Source organism: Protomyctophum parallelum (genome assembly GCF_964188405.1).
Source record: "Protomyctophum parallelum genome assembly, chromosome: 9".
In the NCBI taxonomy this organism is placed as follows: Eukaryota; Metazoa; Chordata; class Actinopteri; order Myctophiformes; family Myctophidae; genus Protomyctophum; species Protomyctophum parallelum.
The window spans coordinates 35,945,194-35,959,567 of NC_139706.1; the positions used below are offsets into that span (position 1 = coordinate 35,945,194).

At 43.5% G+C, this 14,374-nt stretch overlaps 1 protein-coding gene across 3 annotated transcripts in view; it reads right to left on the reverse strand.

Annotated features, from left to right (window-relative positions):
- Positions 1 to 233: 233 nt before the first annotated feature.
- The window catches only part of schip1 (schwannomin interacting protein 1), a 46,806-nt gene continuing 32,665 nt past the window's right edge, over positions 234 to 14,374 (reverse strand). For all 3 annotated transcript variants that reach the window (XM_083773022.1, XM_083773024.1, XM_083773023.1), the window contains 6 exons: positions 11,496 to 11,614; positions 7,527 to 7,644; positions 6,684 to 6,881; positions 3,230 to 3,353; positions 1,283 to 1,376; positions 234 to 1,121 (listed from right to left, as the gene is read on the reverse strand). In XM_083773022.1, coding sequence (XP_083629148.1) covers positions 1,070 to 1,121; positions 1,283 to 1,376; positions 3,230 to 3,353; positions 6,684 to 6,881; positions 7,527 to 7,644; positions 11,496 to 11,614 — 705 coding nt within the window. In that variant the 3' untranslated portion in view covers positions 234 to 1,069. The remainder of the gene's footprint in view (positions 1,122 to 1,282; positions 1,377 to 3,229; positions 3,354 to 6,683; positions 6,882 to 7,526; positions 7,645 to 11,495; positions 11,615 to 14,374) is intronic.

A 14,374-nucleotide genomic window follows, 5' to 3' on the forward strand; every position in this document is an offset into this window, starting at 1 on the left:
ACGTATTACCAAAAGCTACGACTCCACTACAAGGCAGGCATGTTTCCTTACACTCTTTTAGCACCTTCAAATAAACATTTCTCAGTTGAAAACTACCATTTGTGCAGAATAAAAACAGTTTGACTTTGAAATACTTTAAAATTACTGTACCTTCCAACTTAAAATGGTCTGAAGAAGTTAGTTTTTTTTAATAGATTTTATACAATGTTGTTTCGTTTTTTTCTCATGACTGACTTTCTACTAAATTTCTCACTATTATTATTTTTTCCCCCCACAATTTTTGCATTTGACATTTATAATTTAGTGGCGAATGTAGAAAGTTAAAAAGAAACAATAGCGAAGCAAGGCCGATCACTGCACAGGAAGCTGGGGACAGTATCCATGACAACACACAATCGATTTCCTCTTCTCCCAGGAAGTAGGAAGTGCTCCACTGTCCTTAGCGCTGGGATAAACCACAGAAGCAAATGAAAGGACGGGGGGGGGGGGGAGTTATAGGGTATGGGTGGACAACTGGACATGGGCTGGAGGAGTTATAGGGTATGGGTGGACAACTGGACATGGGCTGGAGGAGTTATAGGGTATGGGTGGACAACTGGACATGGGCTGGAGGAGTTATAGGGTATGGGTGGACAACTGGACATGGGCTGGAGGAGTTATAGGGTATGGGTGGACAACTGGACATGGGCTGGAGGATTGGGGTAAGAGTTTGGTTCCGGGACAAGGGTAGAGTAAGCACGGAACATGCTCCTTCCGATGTCCGAACTTATTTTATTTATTTATTTTCGGAAAGGGAGGTGATAATAACTTTTTTCCGGATGCTCCTACACCCCCAGATGTCCTGATTGTCCGAACTAGTTCGAAAAGACCTGCCGAAATGTATGTTTTTTTCCCCAGATGTCAGAAGGAGCATGTATTGACCTTAAGATTTGGGCAGGTAGGAAGGGAATAGGGGATTAGTTTGGTCTGTTTAGGTTAGAACGGGTGTTTAGTTTGGTGTGGGTAGGTTGGAACAGGGGCGTAGTTTCGAGTAGGTAGGTCAGTCTGGGGTAAAACTGGGTTGGACATCTTATTTGGAAGGGGTCTTCTCGGCCATGTGTTTCTGCTGGCTCTCAGCATGCCTGAGAAAGAGAAACAAGACAGCCCATAGTTAGACAACCTTACTCAAAGACAGAGACTGTTTCCTTTGACAGTGACAGGAGCTTGGTCGGCTGAATGAAAGAATAGCGAAGGCAGCGAGAATGAGCCTACTCTCTCAAGTAGGTTCTCTAAGCCCTCCTACCTAGTGAGGTCCTCTATGTCCACCAACATGGCGTCTTGCTCCATGTGAAGCTCATCCCGGATCAGCAACAGCTGCACCAGCTCCTCGTTCAGACCTGGAACAGAGACAGGATGGTGTCAGGCAGGAGAAAAGCCGTAGGAATAAACACTGAAGCGCACAGGAGGAAGTGGACTAAGAAAGGAGAGGAGCCAAACCGAGTTCCTGTTTCCTTCTACACAAAAAAGGAGGTAGTGCCCCAAGAGGCAAGACTAAAGGAAAAGATAATCATCTTTTTTTCTACCGAGTGGGTTCCCAGATTGACATAGGGATCTCCATATATGGGCTGAATATTGATGACATTACGTGATGTTACAAGGCATGACCATATAAGAGGCGTGACCACCTGACGGGAAATGCATGATTTCATAGTTAACTGCGACCAATAATAATAAATAATAACTAGAACTGCACTCTGTCGAGTGCATACTTGCTTGTAGGCCATGAATGGCCAACTAGTGCGCAAGCAGAGCGCGCAAGTACTTTCGACCGCTATAAACTGTCAAATCTCAGTATCTCTCTGAAGGAACGTTTGAAATTTCTAATTATTAGATGTAAAAAACATATCGTCATTACGTCACCATCGAAAACCAATTACACTCTGGCATTGGGTCCTTTCCACATATTTCTTACGTCATCATTGAGAGCTAGTTATACATATACTATGTATATGTATATGTAATTTGTAAGTTGATTAGCGGTATACTGTGGTTACTTTGCGCCTAGCCTGACCTAAGCAGAGACATTTCTGGTCTAGAGGGGCGGGTCGCGCCTCAGAAATGCGCGCACCCTGATTGGATCTCATCGATCTGTCCGTCACCCCCGGCCCCTCCTCTCCCCCCTAGTGCAGCGCTACGTCACATCATTTAGAGCGACGCCCACCCGGAAGGGTTGACTCCCACTTTTAGACTGGTTCAGCCCACGGCTTTTTCCAGGCTTTCATCTTTCGCGCAGACGAAATGAAAGCCTGGGTATCGAGGCTACTTTGCGCCGTACGCACCGTCCCAGCCAACCCGCCACTTTTGATGTGTATGCACCGTCCCAGCAAATTGTGCCTGGTACGGCAGTGGTGCCAGATTACATACATGTATACACAGGAGCATTACCTTTAATCCTCCCAACACTAAAACATATCGTCATTACGTCACCATCGAAAACCAATTACACTCTGGCATTGGGTCCTTTAATCCACATATTTCTTACGTCATCATTGAGAGCTAGTTATACATATACTATGTATATGTAATTTGTAAGTTGATTAGCGGTATACTGTGGTTACTTTGCGCCTACGCACCGTCCCAGCCAACCCGCCACTTTTGATGCGTATGCACCGTCCCAGCAAATTGTGCCTGATACGGCAGTGGTGCCAGATTACATACATGTATACACAGGAGCATTACCTTTAATCCTCCCAACACTAAAACATATCGTCATTACGTCACCATCGAAAACCAATTACACTCTGGCATTGTTGGGTCCTTTAATCCACATATTTCTTACGTCTTACTTGCGCGCTCTGCTTGCGCAAGTAATAATAATAATAATAATGCCAGTAATGCCTGAAAATAGAAAAACAGTTCAATGAGATTGTAAAGTGAACGTTTGTTGACAAGAGCTATGTTCTTTGGCGTTTTTGGAACCTGAAAGGTTCCATGTAAGATATATGATTATTCATCTTTGTACCAGGGCCAATGATCAGCAGTAACATTATAAGCTGTGGAGAAACTACCAGTACAGTTCTCTGAATTGACTTTCATTGCAGAAAGTACTGTATTGCATAAGATAGACGTGAGTCTTTCTAAGGTCTGGTAGTGACCCTGTGGCCCATTCTTTCATATCAGGGTTTGTGTGACCATCCACTGTGCTCAAACTGCCCATATGGATTATTTCTTGTATGTGTGTGATACTCACTTTCAATCTGAGAGTGCAGGTCATTGACTATGACCGTGAGTTGTCCCACAGTCATGTCTCTCAGGTCAGTGGGTTTCAGGCTCCTCTTCATTAGACACTCACTGATGTGTGGCATATGTGGAAGCTGCAGTGAAAGAGACACAGTAAGGCATGAGCACTTACAACAACAACAACAACAACAACAACAAAATGAACACAAAATATTGAACCCCAAGTCACTTGAACCCATTAAGACATGATACTTTTCCAAAAAAAGGTTTGAGAACCACTGTTGTAAATCCTAAGATACACAATACTGAATATTTGTATTGCTCGTTAATATTTTAATATTTGTTCTGTGAGAATGTTCAAGTCTAAGCCACAGAGAGTCAAATGCAAGTCAAGTCACAAATCACTGGTTACTATGACCACATTGACCAGGGCCATGTGATCCATATATCAGGCAAGGACCCGGGGACCCTTACCATTGTTCAAAGCATCTGAACCACAATCAGAGCTTCATTGTTCAAGTTTTTTATATACCTATGACCTTCATTTTCTCCACACCAGGACTTATTGTCAGAAGATGGATGTGGATATACTCATTTTTCTGAACAAGAAATAGGCTATAGTAACCTTTTTTGTTGTTGTAATTTTTAGGCTACTTTACTTGCTGAGTTTTGTCTTAGCCAGAAGATTCAGGCCTTTGTTTAAATTCCATAACAATATGATTCCAAACGGTGTGTTTCTATGGACTTTTCTCATGTAATTTTCTCATGGTGAGTACTCACAACATATATCTTTGCATTATATCTGACACCATGAGTGTTTGTGGTTAATAGCTAAACATTAAGATTTTATTATGATGGATTGGCAACATTTGGGTATTGATGTGTGTATGTGTGGTATTGACTGATTGATTGAGTGAATACTTTTGCAGAAAAAAGCACAGGAAAGTACAGTTAAATACATACTTAATTCAGTGTGCATACATGCATACATTTGTCTATACAACAAGTGGTGCTGTGCAGCCAAGATGCGTTTTAAAATAGATTATTCCCCATGCCAGTAATACATCAAGCAAATTATGCGATCACTCAATCTGTGAAATAATTGAAAATAATTGTCCCAAGCTGGGAAATTCATTGCATTCATTGCAATTCATGCATCCCTTTATAGAGCCTATAATTTAGCTCTAATCTAGACATAAATATGTGGTATTAAGGTGTGTTTGGGGCACCATGATATAATAATCAGGACTCAAGCTAGACTGCCCCAGTCCTAGATTCAAGGTTTCATTTGATGTACAACACCCTGTGACCACATAAAGTAAAAACTCTCCAGCAGGGGGCAGTATTTCCACTCCTTATGTCTGTATGCACAATGTGTGATTTAGCTCAAACAGCAGTAGATAGCTGCTCACTTAACGGCAATTACCACATCATTACAATATGTACTGTCTTTTTCACATCAACATATTTAAGGTATAAAAACAATGACGCATTTGTATATTGTGCAAACACTGACGAAAGAAAGAAAGACAGACATTTGTGTTGTTGAGAAAGAGCCGATACGTCTTTACACATGTAATCCTGCAAGCAGGGTGGGCTTAAACATCGCTCAGCCTGCTCAGGACATGGAGATCTGAGATCTGTGAACCTGTGGCAGTGGTAGCTCTTGCAGGGAGGAACACTAATGTTTTAGCATCTTGATTCCCTTGCAGAAAACAAAATACTGCGCCCCTGGTACTCAATGTGTATATTTTATACGTTTTCCTCTTATCTCGCTCTATATTGAGTATGTATTGAAGAGCAATGTCAAATGACTAACAGATTTTCAAGTGAGAAAGGAATACAAACCCTTTCTCTGTAGTCTGTACATGCCTGTGTCACCTCATAATATGTTGACACGAGAGAAAACGTGTGCTCTCTCTCTCTCTCTCTGTCTCTCTGTCTCTCTGTCTCTCTCTCTCTCTCTCTCTCTCGCTCTGTGTACATATGTGTGGGTGGGTGCTCAGCTGAATCTACCCGCTATAGTTTCTCCCTCCTCCTCTTTCACATGTGTCACAGTTTCAGTGTGACTACAGAACAGAACAGAGACGAGGGGTGCTCTGCCACCACAGGGAAATCGGGTGGGCGATGTCGGTTAGAGGCTACTTTCTGCTGGAACTTCTGTGGTAGATTGATCATACTATTGCCATGTCACAGGTATGACACAAGCCAGCTGCCAACCGTCCAGTCATATTCTATAGGATATAACATGTTGCGAAAGAAGGGGAAGAACCTTCATCTGTGGTAAGACTTTGCAAGGTGGTAGTTTATGTGAAACCAGTTTCTTCCCCTGTATTTGAGCTCCCCTTTCTCTTTCTCCCTCTCTTTATTTCATTCATGCACATGCACACGCACGCACGCACGCACGCACGCACGCACGCACGCACGCACGCACGCACGCACGCACGCACGCACGCACGCACGCACGGAGGAGGAGGCGGCAAGGAACAAATCAATCTCTGGTGTTATTAAACTAATAAAGTTTAATCAACGGATTAACCCTGTCATCACTATTTTGAGCAAATCTTCTAAAATACGTTATGAGCTTGTAATGTAGATCGGCTACTATATTTCATAAAATAGGGTTGAAGTGGTTAATTCAATCTTAATCATTGTTGCTTGTGTGTTCTGTCTAATATATATCTGAATATGAAGTTTGAATTGAACAGAACAATTATTATAATTAAAACCCTTTAATGAACACTTGTGTTCTGTCCTGGTGTGACATTGATCTTCTTCGATTGCTTGGCATCGCCATGTCCCGAAACACATAAGTCAATGCTGCTTTCAAGCAGATTAATTATAGATGGACCTAGCCAAGACCCCCCCCCCCCCCCCCCCCCCCCAGGTGGAGATAGTTTGTGTATGCGTGTACAAGACTGTGTGTGAACGTGTGTGTTGTGTGTATGCTGTTGAATGGGTGGTGAGGCAGATAAAAATGGATGAAATAATGATGAACACCGACATCTCACGCAGAGGATGTGAGTAGGAAAGGAAAGGAGAAAGAGAAGTGGGCATATCACTCCCAGAATCTGCTTGCTCGTGAATCTTTCCATTCAATCAGTCGATGCCGTTACATAGTTCTGGGCAAATAAACATAACTTTTGAAAGTGACGCACGCACGCACGCACGCACGCACGCACGCACGCACACAGCTCTAGTACTACGCCGAACTGGTTAATTACGGGTCACATCCCACTGCATGTTTTTATTTCAAAGAAATTGTCCCACGAAGAACATTGCTTCATTCCCCCGTCGGGGGTACACACAAGGTTTTTACGCTTGCCACTTTTTTGCTCTGTGTGATGTATTGGAAATGATGTAATTTCAACTGAAAAACAAGACAGCAACATTTGGTGAAAGGAATGTGTTGATATGAATCAGCCTTCATAGAGGTTAGGGTGTTAATACTGTGGCATACTGACCAGGTCGGCCACAGGTGACTTCTTGCGATTCTGTTTCTCCACCTCCACCTGCATCTTGGCCATGGGTTTGGCCATGGCCAGAGCCAGCTTGGCCTCCATCTGCAGCTTCTTCTGTCGACTCAGGAAGTCCATGTCCTCCAGAGACTCCTCCTCCTCCTCCGTGGTGTCCCTGTCCGAGTAGGATGAACTCTGCTTCGACTAGATATAGATGGAGAGCGGAGGAGACATTGGATGAAGGGGACATGATGGTAGCATCCTTAGGATTAGCGCCTTTGGTATTTAGGCACGTAGGCCTACAGTACACTAAAATCCCCAGTGTTCGTTCATTTATTTGAAACTGAATTGTTTGTGCCTGATGCCATGACGACACATTGATATTACACTCAATATTTGGGCTTATCTGCATTGGGCACTCCGGTACTCCTTATATGGTTATGGTTGAGTCATAGTGACAGAGAACGACGGTATCGTATCTCTCTCTCTCTTTCTCTCTCTCTCTCTCTCTCTCTCTCTCTGCCTCAGGTTGACAGGAGGGTTGACAGGAGGGTTAATGTGGCCAGTCATCCGTAGCATGGTTTTGAATTCACCTCTCATTTGCAGCTACTGCATTGGTTAATGGCCCAGAAAAAGAGAAATTCACACACTCACTAATTGACAGCTATCGGTAATTCACAACAAATCTCTCTCTCCCTCGTTTCTTTCATTTTTGATCTCTCTGTCACTCTCTTATTGTTCACACCGTGTCCCAAAGATGAAATTATTGAAATTATTTTACGACATCTTCATGAGTTCTGCTTCTTCACCTATGATATTATCAGTGTGTGACAGTGGGTAAGGATGTACCATGGGAGACAGTGGTGTGTCCAGACTGGTTTCTGTCTTGCTGTCATCTGCATCACTGTCCTTGTCGCTGCCACTGTCATTGACAAAACAGATCTGTAGGTTCATCCCACTTTGCAGCCTAGGGACAGACAAAGGGAAAAGGGGAGAGATGTCATAATTAGCATGGGATCCCAGATAGAGTCAAATCAGGTTACTGACAGCGGTAGTTATAGTAAAAGACTAGGATTAGGGCCATAAACGGCAGTGATATACCAATGGTGAATATAATTACTCATGTTAACACAAATGACAGTATATATAAGTCCTATGTAGTGTACAAATGCAACGGTACATTTGGGTGCATTTCTACACTCTCAGAGTTAGATGAACACTATAGTGCACACCAGCCAGTGTAGTGTTAGTTGTACTGTAGGTATACATGTCAAACACGTAGGGTTAGGATTAGGGTTGTATGAATTGCATACATGTCAAACATATAGCAGGGCAAGAATTTCATCAGTTTGAACTCATGCTAATCCTCGAAACATATTTGCTCTGTTTCCACAGTGGCATTGAATATTTCACTGTCTTCTCCATTGCTCTTTCCTGTCGATATGGGTTTTAGACACCAGTGTCTTCTGTTTAGATCCTGAATTCTTAACTCCCACTGTCTCTCCATTCATCTTTAAAAGAGCCCATGACTCCAGGGCTGAGTGTATGAAATGTAGATTTCTATTCAGGATATTTTGTTAAAGCCGGACTATATAACTTTCTTTTTCTACCCCAGATTTGAACCCAGTTTCCTGCATTTTTGTGAGCCTGCCTGTTTGCTCAGGGGATATATTGAATAATAAAATTACAAAATGCCAGGCCTGGTATCTAGTTAATCTATGTGTGTGTGTGTGTGTGTGTGTGTGTGTGTTATATGTTATGTACAGTATATGTGTGTATGCATACGTTAAACATACAGAAATTGTATAGCATACAGTACGTATGTGCGTATTCATATATATTGTATTGTATTATTTTGTTGTTATAGTATTTATAGTATCTGTGTGATTTGTTCGTATATAGTATACTATAGATGCTAAAGAGAGGCCAGGGAAAAAGGGAATCGTCAACATATAGATAGTTTGGACTCTAGCTTCCTCCAAAGTGCAACGAGGTTTAACGAGTGCTTGTGTTTCCAACCATCGCCTCTCCTGCCTTCAGTATGGATCCTCTGGTAGATTTCATCCAATCGTTCTGGGGGGGGTAAAGCTTGGGCCTCGGAGGAGAAGAACTCTGCTAGATGTGGATCCAGCTCAGCATGGATCAATAATCTGCTTATTCAATGCAGTAATTACAAAGAGAGATGATCGATTATATAGCACGGATCCAATCACTCCAAATTGAATCAGACCTGTGTGATCAATGGGTTTTGTGGACAGAGGGCATCAAAGAACAGTGTTGGGGGAGCTGCTAATGTCACTTAATTTGATAACAAATGGACTTCACATGTACGGATACTATAATAAAAAATCCTATGTTTATGACTAACTTTTACAGGTTTACCAGAACATAACCCCTCTACCTCTACTAGAGCATTATTATCATTTGACTATATTTTCCCCTAATGATGAACGTGGGATCAATCATCATATTGTGGCAAAAAAAAGGGAATTTTACACATTACGTTATTGGGGAAGTGAGAGCAATAAAGCTGGATGAGTGCATGAATTTCCTTTCTCTCTGTCTTTCTGTTCTTTTACTCGTGTGTGACACCCTCCACAGGTATGCCTACTGAATCCACCACAATCAAACAGGTTTAGGTCTGAGGCATAAATATGCTGTATAATTCTCCTCAGAGTTAATTAGTGATTCAGAGAGCGTAAGATTGACCCTTATGCACCCACCATTTTTACGCTCACTAGAGTCCAATCGACTCTCATTAGTTGTATGTTTCCTCTTTCTCTTATTCACACTTCTCCATGTGCTTCCTCTCTCCAGCGTATTTCCGTTCCCGCACGCACGCACACGTACACGAACACACGTGCGCACACATGTGCGCACACACAAACACACACACACTCTCACAGTCACACACACACATGGGCGCGCGCGCGCACACACGTGTGCACACAAACACACACACACACACACACACACACGCACAATGTACTGTACGCATGATTTGGATCACAGGAATTATATTGTAAGTGTGTGTTTTGTCCAATATATATATATACCCAATGCTCCTTCCAGTCAAATGCACTAGTATGTAGGCGCGCAGTTGAGCTGAATGAGTGTTCACTGCCTCTCTCCCGCTCTCACTCTCTCTCTGTGTTCTTCCTTTTCTCTGATGTGACATCACCCTCTACACAGTCTACACTGTCTACAGGTACTGCACCCACTGGGTTTAGGCCTGCTGCATGCATGTACACTAATCACTGGGTTTAGGCCTGCTGCATGCATGTACACTAATCACCCACTGGGTTTAGGCCTGCTGCATGCATGTACACTAATCACCCACTGGGTTTAGGCCTGCTGCATGCATGTACACTAATCACCCACTGGGTTTAGGCCTGCTGCATGCATGTACACTAATCACCCACTGGGTTTAGGCCTGCTGCATGCATGTACACTAATCAATCACCCACTGGGTTTAGGCCTGCTGCATGCATGTACACTAATCAATCACCCACTGGGTTTAGGCCTCCTGCATGCATGTACACTAATCAATCACCCACTGGGTTTAGGCCTGCTGCATGCATGTACACTAATCACCCACTGGGTTTAGGCCTGCTGCATGCATGTACACTAATCACCCACTGGGTTTAGGCCTGCTGCATGCATGTACACTAATCACCCACTGGGTTTAGGCCTGCTGCATGCATGTACACTAATCACCCACTGGGTTTAGGCCTGCTGCATGCATGTACACTAATCACCCACTGGGTTTAGGCCTGCTGCATGCATGTACACTAATCACCCACTGGGTTTAGGCCTGCTGCATGCATGTACACTAATCAATCACCCACTGGGTTTAGGCCTGCTGCATGCATGTACACTAATCAATCACCCACTGGGTTTAGGCCTGCTGCATGCATGTACACTAATCACCCACTGGGTTTAGGCCTGCTGCATGCATGTACACTAATCAATCACCCACTGGGTTTAGGCCTGCTGCATGCATGTACACTAATCACCCACTGGGTTTAGGCCTGCTGCATGCATGTACACTAATCACCCACTGGGTTTAGGCCTGCTGCATGCATGTACACTAATCACCCACTGGGTTTAGGCCTGCTGCATGCATGTACACTAATCAATCACGACTCTCATCATTTGGCAGTGTAAGTTTCCCCTTTCTCTTTTTCACATATCAATTGAAAGTGTGTCATACAGTGGTAAATAAAACAAAGTTTTGAATGACAACCAACCAAGCAATAGACCAGCACCGTGCTTCTCCAAAACCCCACAGGCCACAGAGAAAAACAGGCTTTCACGAACACTGAGAAGTGTAACCTCACGCTATGGAGTGAAAGTGAGAGTGTGGTGCCTGGGGATGTAATGTAAGACAGAACTAGCAATCATTTGGCTGGAGACCCCCAGGAACCCCCTAAAGGGCCCCTGGGGTCCCTGGGCCCCATGCTGAGTAACACGTTATTAATCAGACCAGTGTGTGTCCAGTGGAAACCTCGTATGAATCTGATCTCAGGTCAGAATGGGTTAAGACATGTTAATGGGAGGTAAACTCACTTTTCCCATGATGGCATTCACTGAATCACTGCCGATATATTTTTCCCTTTTTCTACTTTGTATCGTTTTATATTTTTATTTAGCGTGTTGATAATATTGTATTTTGGTGTTATTTTTATGCTATTTTGATTAATTGGAAACAATGTGTTATCCTTTTAGCTCAAATGTCTGACTGTACCTCTTGCTGTTAACATTTCTGTCTAATAAAGTATTCAATCAATCAATCAATCAATCAATAAGCTGTTTTACCGTGAGGACAGGCTGGGCTTGCCACTCTTACTGCAGCTGGTGTAGATGCCTGGCCCATCGTCAAAGAAACTGCCCAGTGCCAGCTTCTGCCTGATCGACTCCCTCTCATTCTTTTGGGCCTGTAGAGAGGAAAAGGTTATGGTTTAGTAGACATTCCTTTTATATTTCTTTATTCTTTATATATATATATATATATATATATATATATGAATATATATGAATATGAATATATGTCAGAATTTAGGAGGTCAGCATAATATTTCCTATTCACTGAAAGGTTACATAAAGTGCTTGAGTCTCCACAGGACTCAAAAATATACCTTCACCTTGGGACGAGGAGATAAATTGCACACCTCACCTGCACATTATTTTGCCACGCGTAATGATGTGACGGGTCTCTAAATGCTAGTAGCAGTGAGAGGTTTGTTGTAATCATAATGATCTCCCACACAAGGCATAGATTCAGCTTAGGAACATTGGAAATAGTGTGACAGGCAACAAGTTCCCAGTAGCAATGACATGACAATGCCAACCTTCACCAGCAGGTGGAGCTCTAGCTCCAGTGAAACATGAAGGAGGGCTGAGTCTCACACCAGCAGCTAGCCAGTCTTCAGCTTCATATGAATGGCCATAAATCATGCATCTGTTAGATTGCAACCAGTTTCGTACATGATTAAATCAGTGAGTACACCAATGTAATGAGATTCCAGTGTAAAAGTGTTCCCAGTATTCCTTTGGCCTGCTGCTCCCAATCCGGAATTCCTACATCTGTGCCAAGCATGCCTTGGCAGTACTTTCACAGTCTCACTCAACCCAACGGGGTCTCATACTGTGTGTGCACTGACTGCTTGTAAACAAGCAATGAGATACATATACACATACTGACAAAGTAATTCATAACTTGATGAAGTATAAAAGTATGATGAGAAGGAGTAGGTGGTTTCAGGGCCAAACCTCAATCCCTTCCTGTACGTCCACTTACTCCCACCCTTTGAAATATGTTCCCTTCTTCATTTAACCCTGTGCCGACGTATCTTCCCTTCCGCTCACCTCGACCCGACTCAGGTTCGCCAAAGCCTTTCTTGTCATTTATGGCCCAGTTTCAGCCATCTCTCCTGTGTCCCATCGCTCTGACTGCCTCACTCATTCATAGTTCACTTTGTCCTCGTGCTCCCTCTCTCTCCGGTGTGTTCCCATTCATCCCTCACCTATAGTCCATCATTGCCTTAACCACTCTCTCTTGCTCTCTCGCCCTCTCTCTCTCGCCCTCTCTCTCTCTCGCACGCACGCACACGCGCACACACACACACACACACACACACACACACACACACACACACACACACACACACACACACACACACACACACACACACACACACACACACACACACACACACACACACACACACACACACACACACACACACACACACACACACACACACAGTCTTGCATGGCTCCATCCTTCACTCTCTCTTCCCATCCATCCATCCTTCCCTCTGGTGGTGTTGCTGGCAGTGGAGGAAAGTGTTTCCATCAGGGACGTTTTAATATAATCCCACTTCACACAAGAGCCCATGCACGAGCCTCTCTTGGCACTGCCGGCGCACACACACTGGCACGTGGCAATGCTGTGTGTGTGTGTGTGTGTGTGTGTGTGTGATGTGTGTGTGTCAAGCAGGAGCCTAGGGGGGAGTCAAATTGCACCCTCCAAGGTTCCGATTCAATGCTCTGCAGTGCAGACACACCACACACTACCGCAGCAATTGTGTGAAGTGAACAATACACAAACACATAGACGTGTACAGTACAGTACAGTACATCATTCATACATGCAATAATAAATGTGTAAGCCACAGTGTCAGGTTATCAGTTCAGTGTAATGGAGACCATAGTTCAGCCGCTTTTTATATCCATTTCAGTATATAAACTGGTTCTGTAAAATACTCCACAACAAATCTCCAGCCCTGACACAGACTCAACTCTGGGCTCACAAACCCCACATTGAGCAGAGCCAAAAGATACACAGATATGATAATTTACATATGAACCCACATCAATGGCTCTATATGTTAATCCCGGAGGAGGCTGAAGACTGGAGGTGGTGGGTGATCACCCACTTCGAATGTTATCAAGCGATGTTCTTAATCAAGACCATGCAATGAAGCAATATGGACATTTCCTACATACTGCCTACTGCTAGTAGGCGACTAGGAAACGCGGAAGTGAAATTACTGCCACTAAAGCAAAAACATAGTGAAACTGCGCTATACAACACTTTGCTTAATACTTTGCTTTATGCTTACTTACGTGGCCGGTTAAGATTTAGGATTAGATTTAGGGTTAGTAGACGGACAGCGCAACCAACGCCACGTCGGACAATGGCTGACCACAAACGTCAATATGTAGGAAATGTCCATATTTCTCCATTGCATGGTCTTGATAAGGGCTGAGGACGGAGATCAAATCATCTGATAACATCCCAAACCACTATGGGAGATTGATAGTTGATGAGCTGCAGGCGCGCTGAGCGTCGTGTAAGAGTGTCATTTTAAATGGGCTACAGTCATTAAGCTTATAACTCGTGGCCCAAATGTGATGGTAAGTAGATATGTGGACGAAATGACTTCATCAATCAAATCAACATAAAAACTAAAAACTAAAGGAGCAAGGATGATTTCCATGGGCTGTGTTAACCTTTCACTCCCCACATGGGATGGGAGAAGACAAAGGGCTGTAAAAGTGGAGGTGGGGGGTGGATGCGAAGAGGAGCAGGTGGTGGGCAGGAAGTTGACATGGGAGGTTTTGCTGTGCTGTGTTGTTTAACCCCTTAATACTAATACTAAATACTACAAGCTCAGAACGCATTGCAATGT